The 26849-nt window shown below is 70.2% G+C and overlaps 1 protein-coding gene across 1 annotated transcript; it reads right to left on the bottom strand.

The window, feature by feature from the left end:
• LAMB2 (laminin subunit beta 2) lies at nucleotides 1-26843 on the bottom strand. The gene is made up of 33 exons (XM_065407126.1): nucleotides 26816-26843; nucleotides 24872-25041; nucleotides 24314-24449; nucleotides 23359-23432; nucleotides 22647-22835; nucleotides 21678-21741; nucleotides 21011-21213; nucleotides 20565-20685; nucleotides 19027-19215; nucleotides 18711-18890; nucleotides 18157-18269; nucleotides 17506-17585; nucleotides 17199-17334; nucleotides 16716-16871; nucleotides 16253-16380; nucleotides 15963-16083; nucleotides 15139-15331; nucleotides 13893-14036; nucleotides 13318-13549; nucleotides 12314-12477; nucleotides 9505-9729; nucleotides 8703-8920; nucleotides 5911-6007; nucleotides 5439-5811; nucleotides 5117-5301; nucleotides 4536-4777; nucleotides 3960-4163; nucleotides 3012-3156; nucleotides 2474-2681; nucleotides 2130-2271; nucleotides 1111-1287; nucleotides 236-395; nucleotides 1-137 (listed from the first exon to the last, which is right to left on the bottom strand). The coding sequence occupies exons 1-33, from the start codon at nucleotides 26841-26843 to the stop codon at nucleotides 1-3; spliced, it is 5334 nt and encodes a 1777-aa protein (XP_065263198.1).
• Between the last annotated feature and the right edge of the window lie 6 nt (nucleotides 26844-26849).

Raw genomic sequence — 26849 nt, forward strand, 5'->3', positions numbered from 1 at the left:
TCACTGGCAGGTGTTGTAGATCTGGATCTGCTGGTTGATGGCACCCACGATGCCCTTCACCTTGGCCTCCAGCCCGTCTAGCTGGGCTGCCTTCTCCTCCAGCACCCGCTCGTTCTCCTGGTACGACCCCTCCAGCGCTGGGGAGACACAATGCAGGGTGAGCCCTCCCCTGCTGGGAGCCTTGTGTGGGCAGTGCCCAGGGCTGTTCCCGCAGTGCCCCTGCCCCACTCCTCACCTGTCAGGCGTTGCAGCTTGCCCTGAGCATCCCGCAGGAGGGCCTTGGCCTCATCACGCAGCCGCTCCGCCCGGTGCCTGGCCTGCAGCGTGCCACGCGCCTGACTCTGCACCAGCTCCTGCGCTGCCTGGTACCCGGCCTCCAGCCGCCCCTCTGCCAGCTGTGCGCATCCAGACACAGCCAGTCAGAGGGCACCCGAGTCATGAGGGATGTGGAGAAAGTGGATAAGGAAAAGTTATTGACTTGTTCCATAATACAAGAACTAGGGGCCACCAAATGAAATTAATGGGCAGCAGGTTTAAAACAAATAAAAGGAAGTTCTTCTTCACACAGCGCACAGTCAACCTGTGGAACTCCTTGCCTGAGGAGGTTGTGAAGGCTAGGACTACAACAGTGTTTAAAAGAGAACTGGCTAAATTCATGGAGGTTAAGTCCGTTAATGGCTATTAGCCAGGATGGGTAAGGAATGGTGTCCCTAGCCTCTGTCTGTCAGAGGGTGGAGATGGACGGCAGGAGAGAGATCACTTGATCATTACCTGTTAGGTCCACTCCCCCTGGGGCACTTGGCATTGGCCACTGTCAGCAGACAGGACACTGGGCTAGATGGTCCTTTGGTCTGACCCAGTCTGGCCATTCTTATGTTCTTATGAGGGCCAATGGGGCTCCCCCCGAGGGCCAGCCCAGATCCCCAGACAGAGCCAGCGCACCTCCTCCTGCAAGCCGTACATGGACCCCAAACAGAGCCAACGCAGCTCCCCCCAGGCCTTACACAGCCTCTCCCCCACCTGCAGCCCGCAGGGCCTGGACCAGAGAGCCAAGCCCCCTCCCAGTCCCTGGGCCCCCAGCTGGGTTTCCTCTCCTTTGCCCCCACTCACCTGCTTGACCTCCCCGGCCCGGGCGTGCGCGGTGCTGGCCGTGTCCTTGGCCCGTGTGGCCACCAGGCTGTTATTGGCTCGTTTCATCTTCAGCGCGCCCAGCTGGCTGTCCAGCCGCCCCACCTGCTCCATGGCGCCCTGCAGCTGGCGCTCTGTGCTCGCCGCCTGCAGCTGGATCTGTCCGGGGGGGAGCAGGTCAAGCTGGGAGCCCCCCATCCCTGGCAGGGCCCCCCCAGCGCTGCCCGGGCTGGCTGTGATCATATGAGCGCTCTGTGCCCAGCCCTGGCATTGCCCGGACCGAGGGGGCTTGTCTGTGATACTGGTGGGGACGGCGTACCGGGCAGGTTTGGGCATCGCTGCCCCGTGGTGCAGAAGGGTTCCAATGCCCCTGGACACCGCAGGGGCAGGAGCTGTGGGGTAGGTAACTGGCTGGAACCAACCCAGGAGCCCCACACCCTGGCCAGCTGAGCCCTAGCAAGGGGGAACTCGGCCGGCAGCTGTGAGCCCAGCGGGGTCTGCAGGGAGAGGGGCTGGGCGCAGGGCGGGAGAGCCGAGGAAGGAGGCCAAGCTGGGCTGGCCAGGACTGGAACCCGGCACCGGCCGTGTGGCACAGGGGGACGCGCCGAGCAGGGGCCTGGCTGGGCAGAGCTCCCGGGGGCAGCGGGCTCTGCAGGGAGAGGGGCTGGGCGCAGGGCGGGAGAGCCGAGGAAGGAGGCCAAGCTGGGCTGGCCAGGACTGGAACCCGGCACCGGCTGTGTGGCACAGGGGGACGCGCCGAGCAGGGGCCTGGCTGGGCAGAGCTCCCGGGGGCAGCAGGGGCTGCAGCCCGGCGCCTTGGGCTCAAAGGTGGGGAGGCCACGTGACCCCGGGGGCCCGGCCCACGGAAGGGAAGTGCGCAGGCTCAGCTCCCTCCCAGCCCATGGGGAGGACAGAGCTGCCCGTGGGGCTGGGGGTGCCCGTGGGGCTGGGGGTGCCCGGCGGGCTGGGGGTGCCCGGCTGAGGCTCCCCGCTGCGCTCACCGTGCTCAGGGTGCCCTCCGTGTGGCGGATGTCCTTGCTGGCACTGCGGATGGCGCTCTCAGCGGCGCTCTGGGCTCGCCTGGCATCCTCCAGCGCCCGCCTCCCCACTTCAGCCGCGTTCTTCACGCTCTCGGCCCGCGACCTGCACCCGGGCACACGGCAACACATGGGGCCCTGGGCTCACCCCACCGCTCACCCAGCCGCCCCTCCCTGGGGCCAGAGCCCAGCCCACCCTCCCCTGCCTGTTACAGCAGGCTCCCCACAGCGTTGCTGCAGGCATGGGGGGCTGTGCAGGAAGTGGGCGTCGCCGGTGGGTAGCCTGGCACCCTGCCCCGTGGTCTCACCTGGCCCTGCGGGCGTCCTGCAGCAGCTGCTCCGCCCGGCGCACATCGCCTGCCGTCTGCTCCAGGATGGCATCCACGTTGGCCAGGCTGCTGACCCGCTCCTTGATATCCTCGGCCAGGTGGCGGATCTGGTCGGGCGAGGCCGGGATGGAGAGCGCCAGCACCCGCCCAGCCACCACCTCAATGCTGTCAGGGTCGGCCCCCTCCTCTGCAGGGCAGGGAGCGGGTCAGCACTGCCGCCCCTTCCCCACCCCCGCGGTGCCCGCCCCGCCCCCACAGTGCCCACCCCATCCCTCAAACAGTGCCCTCGCTGACACCGCCCCCACACTGCCCCCAGCCCAGACACCGCCTACGAGTACTGGCCTGTTCCCCAGACAGTGCCTGCCCCCCCATTCCTTCCCCTCCCCACGCAGTGCCCTGCCATCCTCCATCCCCACCCCACGCCAACACCCATCCTGCCCCGGTGGTACCCAGCGCCACAGCCCCAGGACGCTGGCGCAGGGGAGGGGCGGGCGGGTGGGCGGGGCCGGGCACTCACGGCTCAGGAAGCTCTTGATCTGGTGGATGAGTTCGCGCAGAGCCATGTTGGAGCGGTCCACACGCGCCCTGGTCTCGTTGGCCTTGTCCAGTGCCGCCTGTGCCCTCCGCCGGGCCGAGTCAGCCTTCACCTTGGCCTCGGCCACCTGCCCAGAGACGTGAGAGCCACGTGCCGCCCACGGGCACTGCCCAGGGACGGGGGAGCCACGTGCCGCCCGCGGGCACTGCCCACAGACAGGGGAGCCACGCGCCCACATTTCCCAGGGATGGGGGAGACACGGGCAATGCCCACTGACGGGGGAGCCAGGCGCCTCTCACGGGCACTGCCCAGGGACGGGGGAACCATGTGCCGCCCACGGGCACTGCCCAGGGACGGGGGAGCCAAGTGCCGCTCGCGGGCACTGCCCACAGACAGGGGAGCCACGCGCCCACACTTCCCAGGGATGGGGGAGACACGGGCAATGCCCACTGACGGGGGAGCCAGGCGCCTCTCATGGGCACTGCCCAGGGACGGGGGAGACACGCGCCCACACTTCCCAGGGATGGGGGAGACACGCGCCTCTCACGGGTAGTGCCCAGGGACGGGGGAGCCACGTGCCCACACTGCCCATGCGCTGCCCACAGGCACTGCCCAGGGATGGGGGAGCCAAGCACCGCCCATGGGCACTGCCCACAGATGGGGGAGCCACGCCCCCACACTGCCCACTGACGGGGGAGCCACGCGCCTCTCACGGGCACTGCCCATGGACGGGGGAGCCATGATCCCACACTACCCACGGACGGGGGAGCCACACGCTGCCCACGGGCACTGCCCACGGACGGGGGAGCCACGTGCCACCCACAGCCCCTGCCCACAGACGGGAGCTGCAGCCCACGCCCTGCCCCTTGGGTCCCTCTCTGTGCCAGGTCTCCCCTGCTGCCCGCTCCCATCCCCGCCCACACCGCGTACCTTGTGGAAAAGCTCCTCCACCTCACCCATGGCCTGGTGCAGCTCGGCCTGGGTGTGCCGGGCCCGCTCCCGCGCGCTGCTGGCCGTGGCCACTGCCCCCTGGCAGTTGAGGCCCCCGCAGTGGCGCCTGCCATCCTCGTCCCGGCAGCTGGCCCCCCCGCAGGGGCTGCTGGTGCAGGGGGCATCCCCGGGGGCACCACACACCTGCGGGCAGCAGGGCACTGTGGGCCGGCCACCCCAGGAGCTGGGGGTAGCTGCTTGGAGCTGCTGTGCCATGGGCTTGCTGCCCCCTGCCCCTGCTGCCCCGCGTCCCCCATCCCCCGCCCGGCCCACTTCCCCCTCAGCCCCCATCCCCTGCCCGGCCCACATTGCCTGTCCCCCGCCCCCCTCAGCCCCCATCCCCCATCCCCCGCCCACCCCACTTCCCCCATCCCCTGCCCGGCCCACATTGCCTATCCCCCGCCCCCCTCAGCCCCCATCCCCCATCCCCCGCCTGCCCTGCCCCACTTCCCCCTCAGCCCCCATCCCCCGGCCACCCCACTATCCCCCCATCCCTCAGCCCCCGCCCACCCCCACCTTCTCGTTGATCTCCCGCAGCTGCAGTGTCTGGGCCCTGGTGGCCAGCTCGCTCAGTGCCCGCCGATTGGCCGCACTCTGGCGGTTGAAGTCGTCTCTCCTCCGTGCCATCAGCTGCTCCGAGCGGCGCCGGGTGGCAGCTGAGTCACTCACAGCGCTGGGCACCGCCAGGCTGGAGGCATTGGCATCATGCTCAGCCGCCCATGACTGGGCGTGGGACTGGCGGATGCTGTCGTAGGCACCTGGGGAGGAGCAGATGGGCAGCGTGAGACACCTACCCGGGGCAGGGAGCCTCCAGCTCCCTCGGCGCCAGCCCCCCACAGCCTCCGTCCCGGGGGCCCCCTGCTCCAGTCCCCCCCCGAACCCTCCAGCGCCAGCCCCCCCAGAGCCTCTGCCCCCAGGGCCCCCTGGTGCCAGACCCCCCAGAGTCCCCCAGTGTGACTCCTGCCTCCTCAAAGCCCTCACCTCTGGGGCCCCCGGCGTCACCCCCCCCAAAGGCCTGGGGCTCCTCGGTGCCGCCCGCAGGGAGACTCTTGCCCCCGCGGTGCCAGCCCCAGAGCTCGCTGCCAGGCCCGGCTCACCCAGGAAGTTGGAGTTCTTGAGCAGGTGGAGCTGGCGTGCCAGGTCGTGCAGGGTGAGGTTGAGGCCACGGGCACCGCGGTCCAGGGTGCCCAGGGCGCGCTTGGCATTGTAGTTCTCGTCCTGTGCCGTGGTGAGCTCGCCCTCCAGCTGGGTCAGCGTCTCCGTGGCTTCGCCGATGTGCTGCCTGTGGGCAGGGCAGGGTGAGGCCCTGGGCGCAGCGCCAGCCTCGCTCCTGTCCTCCCCACCCCGCCTGCGGGACGCCGATCTCTGCCTGGCCTGGGGCTCAGCCCGTGGCCCCGGCGTCCCTGCACCCCCGCTCACCGCAGCTCCTCCATGGTGCGCAGCAGCTGGGTCACAGCTGCCGCGGTGGCGTTGCGGGCGTCCACGATGGCCCGGGCCGTGCCCAGCTTCTCCTCCAGCTGGCGGAAGTTCCTCTCGAAGGCGCCTGCGACGCCCGTCTGCTGGATGTGTTTGGCACGCAGTGCCAGGCCCCGGATGCGGGCAGCCAGGTCCTGCACCACACGGTCCCAGTCCCCGAAGCACTGGGGGCAGGGCTGGCAGTCGGGGAAGGCGCCAGAGAAGCCGCGGGCGCACTGGTCGCAGCGGACGCCCGACACCCCCTGGCGGCAGGAGCAGTGCCCGGTGGCGCGGTGGCACTGGGAGCTCTTGACCCCGCGGGCGTCGCAGTCACAGGCTATGGAAAGCAGAGACACGTCAGCCTGGCACCCTCGCCCACCTCTCCCCAGTGCCTTGTGCACTTGGCCGGCAGGGAGCCCCCCGCCCCCACACTCACCTCGGCACTGTAGGCTGGGCTCGCCCCAGTGGTTCTCCTGGCAGTCGGCGCAGGTGCGGCCCCCGAAGCCCGGCTGGCACGGGCACTGCCCTGTGAACTGAAGACAGACACTGGCTATGGTCAGTGCATGCGAGTACACGTCGGTGCCACCCTGGGGGCAGGCCTGTAGGTGGAGGGGCAGGGGCAACTGTGATGAAGTGGGACTGTTCTTAATGTTTCCTCTGAATACTGTGTGGGTGCCTCAGTTTCCCCTATGCATTTCTGAAGTCTCTAGGGGGTGAGATTGTTGCAGAGCAAAGGGCCGACACTCTGTCTCCTGGCAACTAATGGCCGGGGCCCTTCCCCCCTGCAAGGTGATAGCTAAAGGTGTTGGAGAACAAAGGAATCAGGTGACCTCCTGGCCCAGGAAAGGAACAAAGCCCAGAGATCGAGGGGCTGGAGGGTGAGTCAGTTTGGGGCTGGCTGGGGACGTGGAGTGAGTACAGACGTGGGTGTCTGGCTCGCTGGGCCCCAGAATGGACCTGGCTGAGGGGTCCGGTTTGCTGTACCTACAAGCTCTGTTTTAGACCATGTTCCTGTCATCGAATAAACCTCTGTGTTACTGGCTGGCTGAGAGTCACGTCTGACTGCGGAGTTGGGGGTGCAGGACCCTCTGGTTGCCCCAAGACCCCACCCAACTGGACTCGCTGTGGGAAGCGCACGGTGGGGCAGGGGAGGCTGGATGCTCCGAGCTCAGACCCAGGAAGGTGAAGCCGTGTGAGCTTCTTGCCCTGGGGACAGTCTGCTCCGAGAGAGGAGACTTCACCAGAGTCCTACCCGGCTTCGTAGGGAGCAGCTCCAGAGCATCGCCCGGGTGCGTGACAGCAACTCAGCCAGGGGGCGGGGGGGATGGACCTTCTCAGCTAGGGGTCCCACCACCTCGCCTCCTCCTCCGGGTGCCAAGGTCTCTTCATCATACCAGCCCCTCACCCATTCCAGGCCCCGTCCCCCCTGCCCCAAACCCTCTGACAACGTGGGACTATTTGGTCATGTTTTTATGAGGCCTGTCCGTGCCTCAGTTTCCCCGCGGTGCTGCCTGGCTCCCCAGTGGGTGGGGAAGGGCTGATTGCTCTCAGGGTAGGGGAAGCGACGTGGCCGTCTGGGCCTTGCTCCCCATGTCACTGGGGCATCTGAGAAGACACTGGCGACTCCACTTGCCAGGACGCTGGCACCGAGCACCCAACGCCCCAGAGGGACCTGAGCTCCCTGCTTCCCCTGGGGGGGCTGAACAATCCCCCGCTGAGATCAAAGCACTGGGGGGGAAGAGCTGGGGGCTGGCAGGAGCCGGGGCTCTCCCCGGGGCTCTGCCGAAGGAGGGCAGACAGACAGAGCCTGTACCAAGGGGCTGGGCGCTGGCTGAGCAGGATGGCCGATGCTGCAACCTTCACCTCCCTGTGCCGCGCCAGGGGACAGCGCTGGGGGAGTCGCTGCAGGCGCTGGGCGAGGGGCATCGGTCCCTGCGCAGTGGGCAGGGCTCTGCCCGGCTCTGGCTCAGGGGCACTCGCTGGGCAGAGCAGGGGCTGGAGCCCAGAGCGCCAGTGTAAGGGGGCAGGGAGGCCACATGGCTGACCCTGGAGGGAGAGCGAGACCCCTGGGGGTCTGGTCCACTGCAGGGGGCCCCCAGAGCCAGTCCCAAAGCTGCTGAGTGCGGAGGGCATTCTGCGCCAAGTAACTACAACATGGCGGCTGCAGCCCGGCACTGGGGCGCCCAGGCCCCTGGCTGCACCGAGGTGGGAGATCAATGTGCAGCTCCCCCCCCCCCCCCCGGACACGGACTCCGCGGTGGGGCTGCACCCGCCCCTGACACCGCCCAAGGACCCGGCCTGCCCCAGAAACACCCCAGGGCCCTGCCCCTCCATGCCAGTGCACCGGTGTGGGCAGCCAGGCGGGCTCTTAGCATGGGGGGACCCAGGGGTGGGGGGAGAGGGTTCTGTGTGGGACAGTCTGGGTGCGGGCGGCTCAGGGGGGGATCCGGGTGCGGGGGGATCTGGATGCACACGGGGTTGTTGGGGGGTTCTGGGTGCAATGGTGATGGAACTCTGCAGGGGGGTCCCGGTGAAGGTGGTTGGGGCTCAGTGGGGGGGGTGTCTAGCTGGGCGGGGCTCAGTGGGGTGGGGATCCAGGTGCGGGTAGCTCATTGGGGTGGTCCGGGTGCAGGGGGGTGAGGCTCGGCAGGGGGGTTGGGCGGATGGGGGAGCAGCTCCCTGGTACAGTGATCCCTCCCCCTGCAGCTGAGGAGCGATGGGTGCAGGAAGCGGGTGGGTGGGGGGAGGGAAGTGGGCAGAGCTTCCTGCAGCCAGGGGAGAAATCTGGGGGTGGGTCTGACACAGCCCCGGATGCCATGCAGGGAAGAGGAAGTCCCATCCTCCCCAGCCCAGCTGGGACTAGCAGCTGAGCCCAGTGCAAGGTAAGAGCCACCAGCGGGGTCTTCCCCAGTCCCGCTCCCTGCCCCACGGTGATTTACCTCTCCGCTGGCTGCCCTGGGCACCCAAAACATACTGCTGGGGAGGGTCACATGACTGCTCTTGTGGCTTCCCTTTGCTTCCCCATCAGAGTCATTTTTCTGCGGGGAAGCAAAGAAATCTGCAGGGAACATAAATTCTGTGCATGCGCAATGGCACAGAATTCCACCAGGAGTAAAACCTGGGGCCGTAGCCCTGCTTCTGGGAGCCATGACACTCCCCTGCCCTGCCCTGCCTCCCGCCCTCTCCCCAGCCCAGCACCCCTCGCCCCTTCCCCCCGCTGGCTCTCACCTGGTTGCAGGCTGGGCCCAGCGAGTGCTGGGGGTGGCAGGCACAGGGCTCACAGCCCTTCCCACTGGCCAGGTTCCAGAAGTTGGGGGCGCAGCGGTCGCAGCTCTGCCCCTGGACGCTGGGCAAGCACTGGCACTGCCCGCTGCGCCGATCACACTGGCACTCATCCTGTGCACTGCACTCGCTGCGCTCCGTGCCCAGGACGTTACAGGAGCAGCCTGGGAACCCAGACAGCAGGGGCATCAGCAGGAAAGGGGGGCCCAGCTGAGACCCTGGCTAAGGGCATGGGATGGGATGGGGCCCAGTTGCATGGCACTGGCATCCCATCCAGTACCCATCGGGAGGACTGTGCACCCAGTCCTGGGGGCGAGGGGGGGTCTGTGCGCCTGGTCCCTGGGGGCGCAGGGGGGGCTCTGTGTGCCCAGTCCCCGGGTGGGCAGGGGGGGGGTCTCTGCACCCGGTCCCTGGAGGTGGGGGGGGGAACTGTGCACCCGGTCCCCGGGGCGCTCAGATGCGAGGGTGACGAGCGTGCTCCAGGCGGAGGGATAGCTCAGTGGTTTGAGCATTGGCCTGCTAAACCCAGGGTTGTGAGTTCAATCTTTGAGGGGGCCACTTAGAGGTCTGGGGCAAAAATCTGTCTGGGGATTGGTCCTGCTTTGAGCAGGGGGTTGGACTAGATACCTCCTGAGGTCCCTTCCAACCCTGAGATTCTATGATTCTATGACTGGCTGGGCAGAGCCGGGGAGGCCGGGCGGGTCCCCCCCACCCAGCGCCCGCAGTGCCCGAGCCTGGCTGTACTCACGCCGGCAGCTGTGGCGGGTGGCGTCGCCGTAGTAGCCGGCCGTGCAGAGCTGGCAGTGCCCCCCCTCCGTGTGGTGCAGGCAGCGCAGGCAGCGCCCCGAGCGCCGCTCACACGCCGCCGCGTCCAGCAGGTCAATGTTGCCGTTGCACTGGCAGGGCTGGCAGCGCCCGCCGGCCTGCGAGGGGTTCCCGTAGTAACCAGGGGCACACTCCTCGCAGCGCAGACCTGCGGGAACGCCGGGGTCAGCGCCGGGGACGCCGCAGTGCGGGCTGGAGGGGCTGGCAGCCCCCCCCCGGGCAGCGCCCCCCAGGCCAGCCAGCGTCCCCTCTGGGCAGCGTCATCCCCCCCATCATGCCCTCTGGGCAGCGCTGCCCCCAGCCAACACCCCATCCTGCCCCCCACAGGGCCACCAGCTGGTAGATGCTGGCGGAGAAGCCAGCAATACCCTCATTAAGTAGAAACAGGATCCCTGTGGGAAAGTATCATCTCAGGCCTGGGACTCGGGGCTTCCTTGGGAAGGAAAGGGGGTACGGCCATGTGGGGGGGCGGCAGAGAAGGGGGTACAGATTGTGACAAAGTGGGGGGTTCTCTTAGTGTTTTGCAGGAATATGGTGTATGCCTCAGTTTCCCTGTGTGCTGCGTGTGTAATGAGGCGGCGGGAAAGGGTTTGTTGTTCCAGGGGACCAGGTGTGACCTTGCCTAGCAGCCACGACCCCAGACAATGGCCTGGAGATGGGGGACCCAGCGACTGGTGCCTGGGAGGCCCCCCCCAGCTCTGGCCAGTGGGAGGGCTGAGGAGCAAGGGGCCGGTTCCAGTGGGGGGACAAAGGCCAGAAGAGAAGAGAACCCAGCGGAGGACAAAGGGTGGAGGAGGGGCTGTGGGGCAGGGGATATGGGGGCTCGTCTGGAAGCAGGGGGTGGCTGGATGTGGGACAAGGAGCAGCCGGAGCCCATGGGGACGGGGACAGACCCAGCTGGCCAGGGCTGAGACTGGCCAGGCCCGAGGCCCCAAGAATGCCTGGGCTGCGTCCAGACGCTCAATAAACCTCCTGTGTTACGCTGGCTGAGAGTCACTGCAGGCTAAAGATGGGGGGGGCACTGCTTCTGGGGGGCCGGGGGGTCCAGAGGGAGTGGTCTCCCGGAGGGGACCCAGGGCAGAGCCAGGCTGCTGACGGCTCTGAGAGGTGTGATTCCAGGAGGCGCTGGAGCCCAGAGGCTTAACCCCCGAGAAGGGCTGGCACACTGAGGGGGGCTCCTCCCAGGGACCGTACAGAGCCGGGAGTGCAGGAAAGGGGGCCCAGCTAGGAAGTGGGGGGAGGGCAGAGAAGGGGGCTCAGCCATGCGGGAAGAAGGGGTGTGTGACCAAGTGGGGTTTATTCACCTTGTTATGTTGCATGTGAGTCTCACTGTCCTGTGCTAATACTGGGTGTGCCTCAGTTTCCCTGTGTGCTGCACCAATGCCTCGGTGGTGGGAACTGGGGGTGTGAGTTTTGCTGAGGCCCTCAGGGCACGTGAAGCGGCTCCAGCCGCCTGCACTAGGCGATGGCCGATGCCCTTCGGAACCTGAGACCCAGGAGGGGGATGCGACCAGGTGACTCTTGGCCCAAAGCGAGACAAAGGCAGGAGGAGGAGCAACGGGCAGGGCAGGGCCAGGCAGCTGGAAGCCAGTCAGTCTCGGCTGGCTTGGGGCGCAGGGGGAGGGCAGAGCCCTGGCTCTGAGCTCCCCCCCCTCCCAAGATGGACTTGGCTGAGAGTCACTGATTTCTGTGCTAACAAGCTCTGCCCTACGCTGGGTTCCTGTCGGCTAATAAACCTTCTGTTTGCCCGGCTGGCTGAGAGTCACATCTGACTGCGGAGTTGGGGGGCAGGACCTCTGGCTGCCCCAGGACCCCGCCCAAGCGGACTCGCTGTGGGAAGCGCACGGAGGGGCAAGGGATGCTGGATGCTCCAAGGTCAGACCCAGGAAGGTGAAGCCGTGTGAGCTTCTTGCCCTGGGGACAGTCTGCTCCGAGAGAGGAGACTCCCCCAGAGCCCTGCCCGGCTGCGTAGGGAGCAGCTCCAGAGCATCGCCCGGGGACTCCGTGATGGGGTACAATGGTGCGGGGGAGGGGAGGGAAGGGGGTACAGCCAGGAAGCGGGGGAAGGGGTACGTCCAGGAAGCGGGGGAGGGGAGGGAGAGCAGCATTGAGCTGTAGGCCCAGGAGGACAAAGGCTGTGCAGGGCTATGCCCCTTAGCGCCCCCAGCCCGGCACCTCCCTGCAGGGGGCTGAGCTGCCCCACGGCCCTGGGGGTCCCCAGTGCAGCCGGGCAGACTGCCAGGTGCTGGCACAGCCACGCCCACCACTGGTGCTGCCCCAGGGCAAAGGAGCCAGGCAGATGGGGGCCCGGGCCGGAGGAGCCGGGCAGACGGGGGTTGGGGAGGGGCTCCTGGGCAGACGGGGGCCCCAGGGCAGACGAGCCGGACAGATGGGGGGTCCCAGGCCGGAGGAGCCGGGCAGATGGGGGGCCCCAGGGCAGACAAGCCGGGCAGACAGGGGCCACAGGCTGGAGGAGCTGGGCAGACGGGGGTTGGGGAGGGGCTCCTGGGCAGACGGGGGCCCCAGGGCAGACAAGCGGGCAGACGGGGGCCCCAGGGCAGACGAGGGCCCCAGGGCAGACGAGCCGGGCAGACGGGGGCCCCAGGGCTGAGGAGCCGGGCAGACGGGTGTTGGGGAGCGGCTTGGCCCGGCTCCGGGCAGGGAGAGGCTGGCACTCCAGGCCCCAGAGCGGTGCTGCTGGCGGGTGCCCGAGGCCAGCGGGGGGCACTCACCTGTGTAGCCGGGGTTGCAGTTGCAGATCACCTGGCGGGAGCGGCTGTCCTGGCGGCAGGAGGCGGCGAAGTGGCGGGCGCTGCCGGGCCCATCGGGGCAGGGGCAGGGCCGGCAGCGCTCCCCCGAGGCCAGTGTGGGGTTCCCATAGTGGCCAGCTGCGCATCTGTGGGGGGAGGCAGTGAGAGCCCGGGGGCAGCCCAGACGAGAGCACCAGGCCCCCCAGCCCTGGGGACACCCGACTGCATCCCTTCCCCGAGGGGGGCCCGCGTGGCCTCGCCCCACCCTCCCTTCCTGCCGCTCCACAAGTCAGAGCCCCGGGCCACGGGGCCAGCACCAACCGGGGTATGAACCGTCCGTGTAACTCTGTGCCCAGCTGTGCCGCAGCAGGGCGCGGGGCGGATTGACCCATGTCGCAGGGGAGTTTTACTGGGACTGGCTGCATGGGGGTGGGAGACACTCCGTGAGGGACGATACCTGAGCACGTAACATGAGAACCCAGGTAGGGGGCTGGGGCCAGGTGACACCTTCTACAGGGGAAACTGGACAAAGGCTGGAGGAGGAGCCGGGTGGTGTGGCTGGAGGAGACGGCTGGAGGGGGTTTCAGTTTGGAGCTGGCTGGGAAATGGAGGGAGACCCAGGGCTGGGGTCTAGGCTCCCTGCCCCCCAAGATGGACCGGACTGAGGGGTCCTGTTCTCTGTACCTAAAAGCTCTGTCTTGGACTGTGTTCCTGTCGTCTAATAAACCTTCTGTGTTACCGGCTGGCTGAGAGTCCCGGTGAATCGCAGGAAGTGGGGGTGCAGGGCCCTGACTCCCCCACACTTCCTGACACCAGCCCCTTGGCACTGCCACCCATTGGCGGGGGGGGGGAAACTGATGTTCTCCCTGGCACCGCAGCCCCTGCCCCAGGAGAACCCGTCTGGCACCACGGCCCCCATCCTGGGAGAACCTGGCCAGCACTGTGGCCCCTGCCCCGGGAGAGCCCCTGGCACCGCGGCCCGTCACCTCTGGCATCTGTCGCCATCCGTGTGGTCGCGGCAGTGCAGGCAGCTGCCGGTCCGTGGGTCGCACTCCTCCGAGTGCCCATTGCACTGGCAGGGCTGGCAGTGGGGGAAGCCCCAGGAGCCAGGCTGGCAGCGGTCGCAGCGGGGCCCAAAGGCGCCCGGCCGGCAGGGGCACTGCCCACTGAAGCTGTCGCAGAAGCTGCTCAGGGCCCCGTCACTGTTGCACTGGCAGGCTGCAAGGGAGAGGCCGTGAGAGGGGCTGGGCACTGCCCGGGCACTGCCCACCCAGCCCGGCCAGAGCCCCAGGGCACTCACAGGGGTACAGGGCAGGTGGGAGAGACGCCCCCAGTGCAGAATCCATCTCCTGGGAACCGGGGACCCTCACCCCAGAACAGAGTCCCCCAAACAGGTGTGAGGGGAAGGCCTAGGACCTGTCCTCTGGGGAAGCCTGTTGGGGGAGGGGCGGGGAGCCCTCGTCGGGGGAGGGGTAGTCAGGGCGAGGCGCCCCCGTTGGGGGAGGGGCGGGCAGGGCGAGGGTGGGGAGCCCTGGGCTGGGGAGGGGCGGGCGTCACTCACCTCGGCATCCGCTGGGCCCAAAGCCAAAGGTGCCCGGGGAGCAGTGGTGGCAGCGACGCCCCGTCACGCTGGCCTTGCACTGGCACTGCCCCCCATTGGGCTCGCACTCAGCGCTCAGCGAGCCCTGGGGGTCGCACAGACAGGCTGGGGGCAGACAGACGAGCACGTGACCCATGGGCAGAGGGACGGGGGCAGCTTCTGCACAGGCATCCCAGCCCAGGCACCGGGCGCACCCCCCTCCCTGGAATACTCCACCTGGAATCGGGGACCCCCCAGAATACACTGCCCAGAACCGGGGACGCCCCAGAATACACCAGTGTGACGAAGTGGGAATGTTCATAATGTTTTCTCTGACGACTGTGTGGGTGCCTCAGTTTCCCCTGTGCCTTTCCTAAGTATCTAGGTCGGGGGATCAGGGTGTGTGATTGTTGCAGAGCCCTAGAGGTCCCGTGATACTGTCTGGACAGAGAATGGCCGGCAACTCTGTATCCTGGCAACTAATGGCCTGGGCCCCGCCCATGCAAAGGTGCCAACTGAAGGTGTTGGAGAACAAAGGAATCAGGTGACCTCCTGGCCTGGGAAAGGAAAAAAGCCCAGAGGTCGAGGGGCTGGAGGGTGAGTCAGTCTGGGGCTGGCTGGGGACGTGGAGTGAGTACAGACGGGGGTGTCTGGCTCGCTGGGCCCCACAATGGACCTGGCTGAGGGGTCCGGTTCACTGTACCTACAAGCTCTGTTTTAGACCATGTTCCTGTCATTGAATAAACCTCTGTGTTACTGGCTGGCCAAGAGTCACGTCTGACTGCGGAGTTGGGGGGCAGGACCCTCTGGCTTCCTCAGGACCCCGCCTGGGCAGACTCGCTGTGGGAAGCGCACGGAGGGGCAGGGGAGGCTGGATGCTCCGAGCTCAGACCCAGGAAGGTGAAGCCGTGTGAGCTTCTTGCCCTGGGGACAGTCTGCTCCGAGAGAGGAGACTTCACCAGAGCCCTGCCCGGCTGCGTAGGGAGCAGCTCCAGCATTGCCCGGGGACTCCGTGACAACCACCCAGACCCGGGGACCCCCCCAGAATACATTGCCCGTAACCGGGGACCCTCCAGAATAGTGTCTGGAACTGGGGACCCCCCTCGATATATACCACCTGAAAACCCCACCCCCCACCCCAGAACCAGGCCAGCAGACGGCAAGGGTCTTTCCCATCCTGGGACTGGCTGGCGCTGCCCGGGGAGCGCATGGCAGACGGGGCACTCACGCAGCGCCCCCCCGTGGATGATGGCCGACATGCTGGTGAGCAGGCTGGTGCACACGTCGCTGGTGGGCGCCTTGCCCACGGCCCAAGCGTGCTGATCACAGCGGTACCGCTCGAAGGCCTCCCTGCGCCCCATGGCGCCTGCGTCGCCCGCGATGAACATCTCCATGGAGGAATAGCGCGGCACCAGCACCAGCTGGAGGGGAGAGAGGTCAGCCAGCGCTGGGGCACACAGCCGGGCCTGGCCCGGCCCTCCCCCGGCACGGCCCTGTCCTACCGGCACACAGCCGGGCCTGGCCCGGCCCTCCCCCGGCACGGCCCTGTCCTACCGGCACACAGCCGGGCCTGGCCCGGCCCTCCCCCGGCGCGGCCCTGTCCTACCGGCACACAGCCGGGCCTGGCCCGGCCCTCCCCCGGCGCGGCCCTGTCCTTCCCCCGGCGCGGCCCTGTCCTACCGGCACACAGCCGGGCCTGGCCCGGCCCTCCCCCGGCGCGGCCCTGTCCTACCGGCACACAGCCGGGCCTGGCACGGCCCTGGCACGGCCCTGTCCCCTGCCCCCCGGCGCGGCCCTGTCCTACCGGCACACAGCCGGGCCTGGCCCGGCCCCCCCCGGCGCGGCCCTGTCCTACCGGCACACAGCCGGGCCTGGCCCGGCCCTCCCCCAGCATGGCCCTGTCCTACCGGCACACAGCCGGGCCTGGTGTGGCCCGTTTCCCCTCCCTCCAGTGCGGCCCCGCACCCTCCCCATCACCCACAGCCGCCGTGGCCCCATCCCCCTGGCCTGTCAGCCAGGCCCAGCCTGGCCCCCCCAGCTCCGCGGGCTCACCGAGTCGAGCAGGACACTGGCACCGGGCACCGCCTGGCGGGACGTGTAGCGGGTGAGCTCCAGGCGCAGGGTGTAGCTGACGCCACGCTCCAGGCAGACGGGCTGGGGCAGGAGCATGTACCTGCGGGAATGGGAGCCATGGCTCAGCTGGCCTCAGCATAGCCCCGGGATGGGGGCACCCCCCACTCCAGGGCCCCCCAGGCTAATTCCTCCCCTGTGCCTGGCCCCAGCCCCAGGGGCAACCCCAACCCCACCCCCTCCTCCCCCGGGCACCCCGCCCACCCACTCACCTGGCCCTGGGCGGCAGCGCCGTGGCCAGCCGGTCGTCAGCAGGGATGGTGTTCCCACAGGGGCTGCCGGTGGGGATGGGCCCGGGGCGCAGCACCCACAGCTTCACCTCCTCCCACGGCTCCGGGAGCTGAGAGCCGGGAGAGGCCAGTCAGAGCGGGCAGGTGGTACAGGCCTCGGGCCGGAGGGAGGAGCCAGGGCTGGCCCAGGGCTGCAGGCAGGAACCCACGGGGGGGGGGGGGGGGGCAGTGGCCCAGGGCAGGAGCCCGAGGTGGGGGCAGTGGCCCGGGGCCGCAGGCGGGAGCCCAAGCGGGGGGGGCAGTGGCCCGAGGCCGCAGGCGGGAGCCCAAGCGGGGGGGGGGGGGGGCAGTGGCCCGAGGCCGCAGGCGGGAGCCCAGGGGGGTAGCAGTGGCCCGAGGCCGCGGGCGGGAGCCCAAGGGGGGGAGGCAGTGGCCCAGGGCTCACCTGGGGCTCGTAGCGGATCACCACATCGTACTCCATGGAGGCGGGCACGTCGCTGATCAGGAACTCCACGGCCCCACCCTCTGGCACGTGGGCAAACCCTGCCCCCGTCCACGTGGCTGGCCGGTCCGTGGGCTGTGCCCGCTCCACCACCACGCCCTGCCGCGAAGGAGCCGTCAGGAATGGCCCCTCCTCCCGCCAGTCTCCAGGGGGCCCAGCCTGGCCCCGCTCTCCCCGCTGGCTGCTGAGTGCTGAGTGGGCGCAGCCGGGGGCAGGGCAGGGCCCCAGGCCGGCCTGGGAGCTGGGCTCAGAGGCAGCCGGGGTCCCAGTCCCACGGCTCCCAGGGCTCTGGATCCCTGGCCCAGATGTTGCGGGTGCTGCTGGGGGCTCGCCCCCCCAGCCCAGGTTTCCCCAGGGGGCCCTCCCCAGGCAGGCCCAGCCCCACCTGTGCGCTGGCGGCAGAACGCCGGGGCTCGCCCGCCTCACCTGGCGCAGCCGGGCCTCTTCCGCCTCGTAGGTGCAGTGGTCCAGGCGGGAGAGGTAGAAGCCGGGCTCCACCTGGCTGCACGTCCGGCCCACCATGTGGCTGCGGCAGTGGCACTGCCCCGTCTCGGCGGCACACCTGGCAGCAGAGCGGCGTCAGAGCGGGAGCGCCGGGCCCCGCTGCCCACAGATAAGCGTGTGACCCCCACCGCCCCGCAGAGTGGCCCTGCCCTGCCCGTGAGCAGCTCCCCAGCCCCACGGGTTCATGCCCGGGGTGAGGCCGTGGGCCCCAGGCCCAGCACCCACTCACTGGTTGTTGTGGGCACCTCCCACGTCGCAGTCACACGAGCGGCAGCCGAGCAGGTCGTGGCTGAGAGCCCAGTGCTCGGGCTGGGGACAGAGACTGCGTTAGTGACCGGTCCGCCCGACCCCTGCCCGGCCCCGCCCCACCCATCTGACCCCTACTCAGCTGGGCCCGACCCGCCAGGCCCCGCCCAACCTGACCCGCCTGACCCCTGCTCGGCCCCACCCCACCCACCAGGCCCCACCCATCCTGACCTGCCCGGCCCTGCCCCACCCACCAGGCCCTGCCCAGCCTGACCCCTGCCTGGCCCCGCCCAGCCTGACCTGCCCAACCCCTGCCCGGCCCCGCCCCACCCACCAGGCCCCGCCCAGTCCGACCCCTACTCAGCCCGGCCCGACCCACCTGACCCCTGCCCAGCCCCACCCAGTCGGCCTAGCCCCTGCCCCCTGGTGTGACGGAATACTGTGGGTGTGACTCAGTTTCCCCTGTGTGTTACTCAAGTGTCTAGGGGGTGGGTTAAGGGTGTATAAGCCCCAGGAAGGGGGTCCAGTGGAGCAGCCCTCAGGCACCCCCAGCCAGTGACACACCCTGAGGAGCTGAGGCAGCAGCCTGGGGCTGATTCCGTGGGGCGGCGCTGCCCGTAGGGCCGGCACTCACCAGGCACTGGTCACAGCTTCGGCCGGTCACCAAGCGCTTGCAGAAGCAGTTGCCACTGACGGGGTCGCACTGGGTCCCGTCTGACACTGTCCCCTGGGGGTGGCACTGGCAGCCTGACATGGAGAGCGGGTGAGAGGGTGGCACTGGCCAGTTCCACCCCACAGCCCTCCCTGCTGGGAGCCCCCCCAGCCAGCGACCTGCCCCACCCCCACAGCCAGCGCCCTACCCCACCCCCCCAGCGCCCCCTGCTGGGAGCCCCCCCAGCCAGCCCCCTGCCCTGCCCACCCCCAGCGCCCCCTGCTGGAAGCCCCGCCAGCCAGCGCCCTGCCCCACCCCCCAGTGCCCCCTGCTGGGAGCCCCCCCAGACAGCACCCTGCCCTGCCCCCACAGCGCCCCCTGCTGGGAGCTCTGCCTCCCAGCCAGCCCCATGTCCTGCCCCCCCAGTCCCCCTGCTGGGAGCTCCCCCCAGAGCCCTCACCCCACCCAGCTCCCCCGAGCGCCCCCTGTTGGCAGAGGCGGGAATGGCAGCTGGCCATGTGGCCGGAGATACCCACGCTGGCAGCCCTGGGGGTTGTCCCCGCTGAGCCCAAAGAACCCCGGCTGGCACTGGTCGCAGCGTGGGCCCCGCGTGTGCTCCTTGCAGCGGCACTGCCCGGCCAGGAGCCCCAGCGCCGGGTCGTCGTGGGCATCGCAGATCCCGCCGTCCAGGGCGCCGGCTGGGTCACAGTCACAGGCTGCGGAGCCCCAAACGGACAGAGTCAGACAGGGGCTCAGCACCCCAGGCCGTGCCCTCCCCCACGGGAAAGGCCTCCCTGCCCCCCCCACCCGAGACAGGGCTCAGTTCTCCACCCACGGCCCCGGGCCCCTCACCTCGGCAGGCCCCGGGGTCCCGCAGGTCCCGGCTGGGGTCCCTGTAGTAGAAGGGTTTGCAGAACTGGCAGCTGCGGCCCATGGTGTTGTGCTGACAGTCGTCACAGACGCCCCCGCTGGTGTTGCCCGTGGCCAGGTACACGGCCATGTCGAAGTGGCACCGGCGCGAGTGCTGGTTACAGTTACACCCTACGAGACACCGGTGCCGTCCGGTAACCCAGCCCCAGCCACGCCGCCCGGCCCCCAGCCACGCCGTCCAGACCCCAGCCACGCCGCCTGGCCCCCAGCCACGCCGCCTGGCCCCCAGCCTGGCCCTCAACCACGCTGTCCAGACCCCAACGACGCTGTCCAGATCCCAGCCACGCCGCCCATCTCCCAGCCACACCGCCTGGTGCCCGGCCCAGCCCCCAGCCACGCCGTCCAGACCCCAACCACGCCGCCCGGCCCCCAGCGACGCCGCCCATCTCCCAGCCACACCGCCTGGTCCCCGGCCCGGCCCCCAGCCACGCCGCCTGGTGCCCAGCTACGCCGCCCATCCCCCGGCCACGCCGCCTGGTGCCCAGCCCGGCCCCCAGCCCTGCCACCCTGCCCCCAACCACGCCGCCCGGCCCCCAGCCACGCCGCCCATCTCCCAGCCACACCGCCTGGTGCATGGCCCGGCCCCCAGCCACGCCGCCCGGCCCCCAGCCACACCGCCGGGTGCCCGGCCCGGCCCCCAGCCACGCCGTCCAGACCCCAGCCACGCCGCCTGGTGCCCGGCCCAGCCCCCAGCCACGCCGCCTGGCCCCCAGCCACGCCGCCTGGCCCCCAGCCACGCTGTCCAGACCCCAGCCACGCCGCCTGGTGCCCAGCCACGCCGCCTGGTGCCCGGCCCGGCCCCCAGCCACGCCGTCCAGACCCCCGCCATGCTGCCTTGCCCCCAGCCACGCCGCCTGGTGCCCGGCCCAGCCCCCAGCCACGCCGTCCAGACCCCAGCCACGCTGCCTGGTGCCCAGCCACGCCTCCCATCCCCCGGCCACGCCGCCCGGCCCCCGGCCACGCCGCCCGGTGCCCGCCCCGGCCCCCAGCCACGCCGCCCATCTCCCAGCCACACCGCCCATGTCCCAGCCATGTCGCCTGGTGCCTGGCCCGGCCCCCATCCACGCCGTCCAGACCCCAGCCACGCTGCCCGGCCCCCAGCCACGCCACCTGGTGCCCGGCCACGCCGCCCATCCCCCGGCCACACCACCCGGCCCCCGGCCACACCGCCTGGTGCCCAGCTACGCCACCTGGTGCCCAGCTATGCCTCCCATCCCCCGGCCACGCCGCTGATCCCCCGGCCACGCTGCCTGGCCCCTGGCCCAGCCCCCAGCCCTGCCACCCTGCCCCCAGCCACACTGTCCAGCCCCCAGCCCGGCCCCCCCAGCCCGGGCCCCAACCATGCCGCCCGGCCCCCAGCCACACTGTCCAGCCCCCGGCCCAGCCCCCAACCACGCCACCCAGCCCCCAGCCCAGCCCCCAACTGTGCCACCTGTCCCCCCGCCCCACCCAGCACTCACTCCTGCAGGCGTTGGTGCTGCGCCCCTCGGCCGGGCGCCAGGGTAGGTCGTTGTAGAAGCTGTCGCACTTCTCGCAGTTCAGGCCCTGCGTGTTGTGTTTGCAGGCACACCTGCCATGCACCTGCCGAGGGGGCGGGGCGTGAGAGCCGTGCCATGGCCCTGCTAGCCCCAAGCTCCGCCCGGCCCGGGCCCAGAGCACGCAGCGCTGTCCCTGCTGCCCCAGCCACACTCCCAGGGGAGCATGGCCTCCAGGCCCGTTCAGTTCTCACACTCCGCTCTGCACACAGGGGGCCACGCCGCACCGGGCCACGCCCTGCCAGCTGTGAAGGGGGCCGAGACCCACAGCCACCACGGGCCAAGCCAGCCCACGCCCGTCAGCAAGGTGCTCGGATCGGGGTGTTCCCAGCGTGGGGGAAGGTCGCGGGGATGGGCAGCACAGCCCCTACCATGCCCTCCACGTTGGCCTGGGCGCCGGGGGCGGGCGCGCACTCGGAGGCGTGGCCGTAGCAGAAGCAGCTCCCGCGTAGCACCAGCTCGTAGAGGGCGTAGTAATACTTCTCCTGGATCTCCCGCCGCGAGTCCAGCAGGTTGTCGCCCAGCGTGTGCAGCCGGGTCAGGTTCACCCGCAGGTTGGTGACGCGCAGCAGATCTGGGGGCAGACATCACCCACTGCAACGCTCCAGCACAATGCCAGGTGGGGGGGACCCAGCCCATCTCCTAGGGGGCGGCCAGGGGAGCCCGGGTGTGGGGAGGGACCCCGGGAGACCAGGGCGCAAAGCAGCAGCAGCCGGAATAACCCAGCCCCGAACAGAACAGAGCAGCACAGGCCCAGGGGCTGGATCTGCCTGCCCCTCCCCAGGACCCGCCGCGCTGCCCCAGAAGCCCCCCACCCTGATTCCCCAGGACCCCCCAGGAACTTTCCTGTCCCTTCCCAGGACCTCCCGCACTCCCAGGATCCCCCCACCCCACCCCAGGACCCCTTGTACCTCCCCGGGAACCTCCCAGGAACCCCTCCGCCCCCCCCCAGGCCATGCCTGTGCTGCTCTGAGATCTGGGCCGGGATCTCCCTGCGTCATCCCGCTGGGGCAGACCCGTGACGTGAGCTGGACTCACCCTGGATGGCCGGGCTGTAGGGGTCTCGGATGGGGATGGCTGGGTCCAGGACTCGGTAGATGACCTGAAACACGGAGAAAGGCCCCTCAGTCCCAGTGCCGGCTGCGGGACAGTCCAGGGGCCCCTGGCGGGGGTGGGGTGCAGGCCTGTCGTGCTCATTTCACTGGCCCCACGGGGCCCGAGGGCGCTGTCTGGCGTTGGCCAGCAGCACACCAGGAATGGGCTGGCCCAGCCCCTGGCTTGGCTCGGGCCCCGGACCAGACGCATCCCGGGGGAGCAGGCCCAGCCCAGCATGGCCCCTCGCCCATTAGCTGGGAGGCTTTGGAAGGAAAAGTTCCCACGTTTGAGCGTCTCTTAGCTGCTGCCAGCCTCTGGTTAGACAGAAGGTGGGTGAAGAAAAACACATAGGGTGGGCGGGTGGGGCCAGGTTTCCTTTCCCCTTGCTGTTTGGGATCGAGCTGGAGCCGGTGGAGGTGACGTCCTCTGGCTTCCTCCTTTGTCTGGTCAGGACGGCCCTCGGGACTGGGATTGGGATCGGGTCGGCCCTCGGGATCGGGACCGGAACGGCGAAGGCCCAGTGACGTTACGGCGAAGCTGACACCAGGAGCCTGGTGTCAGCTTCATCCCCTCCATGTCCTTCATCCCCAGGACATGGAGGGGATGAAGCTGACACCAGGAGCCAGGTTTTCCCCCAGCATCTCTCTTGGAGGACCCCAGAGGAGAGCTGGGGGAACAGTCCAGCTCCATTTCCCACCCCTGATGGGGGCTCACTGATTTCCCGCCCCTCCTCTTCTCGTTCCCATGCGAGAGCTCAGCAGGACTGACCCCCGGTGCCTCTGCCCAATCGCTCTCGGGGAAACGTCCGCGCCCCGTGCAGGATCTCAAAGGCTTGCGGTCAGTGCAGCATTCGCCCAAGCCCCGGACACGGGCCACGGCCAGGCGGGGCCACGTCCAAGGCCCCCCACTCACCTCCCCCTCGCTGGACGGCTCAATGTCCGAGTAGCGGGACTCGCAGATGACATCGTCCACCCTGCGCAGGGGCGCGGGGGCAGCGCTGGGGAAGGCCGAGGTGCAGTCATAGGCGAAGTAGCGATAAACCTGCCAGGTGCGGCCGAAATCCGCCGAGCGCTCGACCAGCATGGCCGCCGGGCGGAAGGTCTGGGGGGAGAGACGTGGGGGAGCTGGGAGCCCCCAGCCCCCAGCATGGCACGGGCGGGGCGTCGGGGAGGGGGTGAGCCCACAGGGTGTCGGGAGAGGGGTGTGTGCCCCCAGCATGGTGCGGGTGGGGTGTCAGGGGAGGGGGGTGAGCTCCCAAGGTGTCGGGGGAGGGTGTGTGCCCCCAGCATGGCGCGGGCGGGGTGTCAGGGGAGGGGGGTGAGCCCCCAGGGTGTCGGGGGAGGGCAGTGAGCCCCCAGCATGGCGCAGGCGGGGTGTCGGGGGAGGGGGAGGGGGGTGAGCCCCCAGGGTGTCGGGGAAGGGCAGTGAGCCCCCAGCATGGCGCGGGCGGGGTGGGGCGTGGGGACAGGCGGGGGGCAGCGAAGGGACAGGGCTGGGGGCTCCCAGGAGGATGGCGTGTCCCCCATGTCCCGGGGAGGACGGGTCTGGGTGAGGGGCCCCATGCCTGCAGGAGGGTGGCCTGGCCCCGCAGGACGCCCCAGGCCCGCCCCAGGCAGGGACCTACCTTGAAGGTCATGATGAGGTGGGTGAAGTGGAACTCGGCCTCCAGGTCCAGGCGGATGGTGACGTGCTCCACTCCTGCGGAGATGGGGCTGTGAGCTCTGTGGGGTCGGGCCCTGGGGCGTCCTCGGGGGCATCTGTCCCGGGCACTGGTGCTGCTGTGGGGCCGGGGCAAGGCCCCCTCGGATCCCGGTCTCTGCCAAGGACTTGGCCACCTCCGCCTGGCAGGGGGCCCGGCGGCAAAGAGCCAGGCCAGCGTGGGTCCGGCCGGTGAGTCAGCGCTTCCCTGCGTGGGAGGGAAGGGAAGGACAGGGCCCCAGGGACCCCGAGACCCACACGGCCGCCGCAGCCGGCCCCATGGGCCCCACGCTGGCAGCCAGCCCCTCTCCTGGCTAGGGGAACACGGGCCTTACGGAGTCAGAGCCTGGCCCGTCTCTGCGGTGGGGGGACCCCATGGCCCAGCCCCCCGAGGCAGCCACCTATGCCAGGGGCTGGATGGGGATGGCTTGGCCCAGGGGGGCAGAGCAGGTCAGGGCTCCTGAGGGAGCGGGCAGAGCCCAGCCCCACATACACGGGCCAGGCAGTCTAGGCAATGGGGCTCTCTGCAAGGGAGCTGGGGGCCACGTCGGGTGACGGGGCAAGGCCTGGGGGCAGGGCTGAGGGGCAGAGGGGCTGAGCCAAGCAGGGGGTGGGGCACTGAGCCAGGGGCGGGGCTGAGTCGGGGTGGGGTGGCCTGGGGGACAGGGCTGGGGGGCAGGGGGCTGAGCCGGGGGGGGTCTGGGGGATGGTCTGGGGGGCTGAGCCTGGGGGGGAGCTGGGGGATGGGGCTGGGGGGCAGGGGGGCTGAGCCAGGGGGACCTGGGGGATGGGGATGGGGGATGGGGCTGGGCGGCTGAGCCGGGGGGGGGCTGGGGGCAGGGGGACTGAGCCGGGGGGGCTGGGGGCAGGGCGGGGCTCACCGTTCTCCGACTGCCACCAGGCCTTCCTGCGGTGGGGGAGGAAGGAGGGGACGGCGTTCTCGATGCGGTGGCTGACGGGGTTGGCCAGGGGGGAGTAGGGCCGGCGCGAGTCGCACACAAAGCACTTCTTCTCCTCCTGCAACAGAGCCGCTTAGCGTGCCCCCCACCGCCTGGCACCTGCCCCACTGCCTGCCCCACTGCCTGCCCCAGCACCTCCCGCCCCACAGTGCCCCCCGCCACCTCCCCCGCCCCACTGCCTGCCCCAGCGCCCCCCGCCGCCTGGCACCCGCCGCCTCCCCCGCCCCACTGCCTGCCCCAGGCCCCCCGCCCCAGCGCCCCCCGCCACCTGGCACCCGCCGCCTCCCCCGCCCCACTGCCTGCCCCAGGCCCCCCGCCCCAGCGCCCCCCGCCGCCTGGCACCTGCCGCCTCCCCCGCCCCACTGCCTGCCCCAGTGCCCCTGCCCTGCAGCGCCCCCTGCCCCAGCATCCCCCGCCCTGCAGTGCCTCCCACCCAAGGCGCCCCCCAGCGCTCCCCACCCCACAGCACCCCCGCCCCACCTGCAGGTGGCTGACGATGCAGTAGGGCTGGGGTCCCTGCAGCCCGCATGTGGAGGAGGCTTTCAGCCGCTCCGCTCGGCCCACAAGCAGGTCCCCGGTGACTGGGTGGCAGCTGCCCATGGAGCAGCCATGCGGGGGCTCGGGGTTCTGGCACAGGCCCCCCCCCAGCACTGTGGAGAGAGGTCAGAGCTGAGAGGGGAGCAGCTCTGGGTTGCCCCAGCAGGGAAGTGCGGGGTCTGCACCCCACCCCGGGCGAGGGAGCTGGGGGTCCGTGCCCTGTCCTGGGGCAGTGGGGCAACTCCCTGCCAGCCATGGATGACAGTGGGTCCATGCTGCTTCGCCTTCCTGGGGAGCCCAGGAAGTCCCAGCTGCCTTTGCTTGGGGATGGGGGGGAGGGCGGTGCCCCAGCATGGGGACAGGGGCTGCCCTGGTGGGGAGTATGCATGGGGCTGCCCTGGCACTGCGGGGGTACAGGCACTGATGGGCACCGGGACCGCGCTGCTTCCCTTTGTTCTGCCATCACCCAGGAACTGGGGCTCCCTGGCGCAGAGCAGGGCCAGAGCCAGGGGCAGGCAGTCACACAGACGGGGGTGGGGGCTGTGCCGAGGGTCTGGCTCCAGCCTGCTCTGAGCCCCCCTTGGCCACCTGCGCCTGCCCCTCAGGCAGGGCCAGGAATGGAACAGGCCGAGCCCCTTCCACTGGCCGGGGCGGAAACAGCTGCCAGCTAGAAATAGCCGGGCCCTCGCCCAGCCGGGCAGGCAGCCAGGGGAGGGGTGTCTTTGGGGGTGGGGGCTGCTGCCTACAGCAAGGCCCTGAGTCTGCGTCCAGGGGTCCCAGGGTCCCGACCGCCCTGCCCCAAGCAGGGCGCCGGCTGCCCAGCCAGGAAGAGAGACCAGGACAGGAGGTTGCCGGGCCAGGAACCCAGGAGTCCGGGCTCCCGCCTCCCCGACCTGTGACGCTGCTGCTCATGGGGAGGGCTGCAGGGCATCTTGGCCCTCTGTGCCCCAGGACACTCCCTGCCCTCCGGCTGCGGGGCTGCTCACCCTGCCCCCCCACCCCCAGGGCAGGCTGCGTTCTGGGCACCCAGCCAGCTCCGGCCAGCCCCCTCCCCCGCCCCATCCCCTGCCCCTGAGCTTCAAAGACAGATGAGAACCGGCTGCCCTGGGGTGTGGCCTCCCCGCCGCCCCCCAGTATGGGCACAGCATGCACCCCTCCCCCCAGCTCATGGCAAGGGGGCAGCACAGAGCCAGCCCGGCAGGGATCTGGTGCTCTGTCGAACTCTGGGGCCAAACTGGGGGGGAGCGGGGGCTGGCAGCTGGCACTGGGCACAGAGTAACAAGGGAGTGGTGGCCAATGCCAGGCTCAGCAGGCAGAGGGGCAAGGCAGAGGGCACAGCTGGGACTGGACCCAGGAGTCCCGGCTCAGGGCCCACCCCAAAGGCCTGCAGCTCCTCCCCGCCCCACAGCTCCCTGCAGGGGATGGGGCCGGGCCCCGGGGGGACGGGCCAAAGATGAAGCATGAGCCCCAGGGGTGCCAGCGGGGAATGAGCCAGCGCGACCCCCAGCTGGTAGCCCCACCGCAGCCCCCACTGCCCCCTGACTGGGCGGTGCCCCATGCGGGGGCACAGGGGGGAGGGCATGTGTCATCGGCACAGGGGCCGCCGGGACCGGGGGCCCACAGGACCTGGGGGGATGGGGGGAAGGGCAACTGAGGGGCAGGGGCCATGGGAGGAGCTGCCCTGCCCCAGATGTTCCAGGAACCCCCCACCCTCTGGCCAAGCTACAGCTTCCCCCCCCCCCCCCCCCGGGGACAGCGCATCTGGGGCGGGGCCAGGCTGCACATCTGGGGCGGGGCGGGGCCAGGCTGCACATCTGGGGCGGGGCGGGGCCAGGCAGGGCATCACTCAAGGCCCCTTGGCTCCCGGTGCCCCCCCGCAGGACTCACCCGCCAGCAGCCAGCCCCACAGCCTCATCGGGGC

The sequence above is a fragment of the Emys orbicularis genome, chromosome 7 (genome assembly GCF_028017835.1).
Source record: "Emys orbicularis isolate rEmyOrb1 chromosome 7, rEmyOrb1.hap1, whole genome shotgun sequence".
In the NCBI taxonomy this organism is placed as follows: Eukaryota; Metazoa; Chordata; order Testudines; family Emydidae; genus Emys; species Emys orbicularis.

Coding starts and splice junctions, on each gene's coding strand:
- LAMB2 (XM_065407126.1), bottom strand. CDS start 26,843: ATGAGGCTGTGGGGCTGGCTGCTGGCGG. Junction 24,450..24,871: donor GCATCGTCAGCCACCTGCAG/GTGGGGCGGGGG, acceptor GCTCTGTTGCAG/GAGGAGAAGAAGTGCTTTGT. Junction 16,084..16,252: donor GCGCTGCCGCCCAGGGCCAG/GTGAGTGGGTGG, acceptor CCATTCCCGCAG/GTACATGCTCCTGCCCCAGC.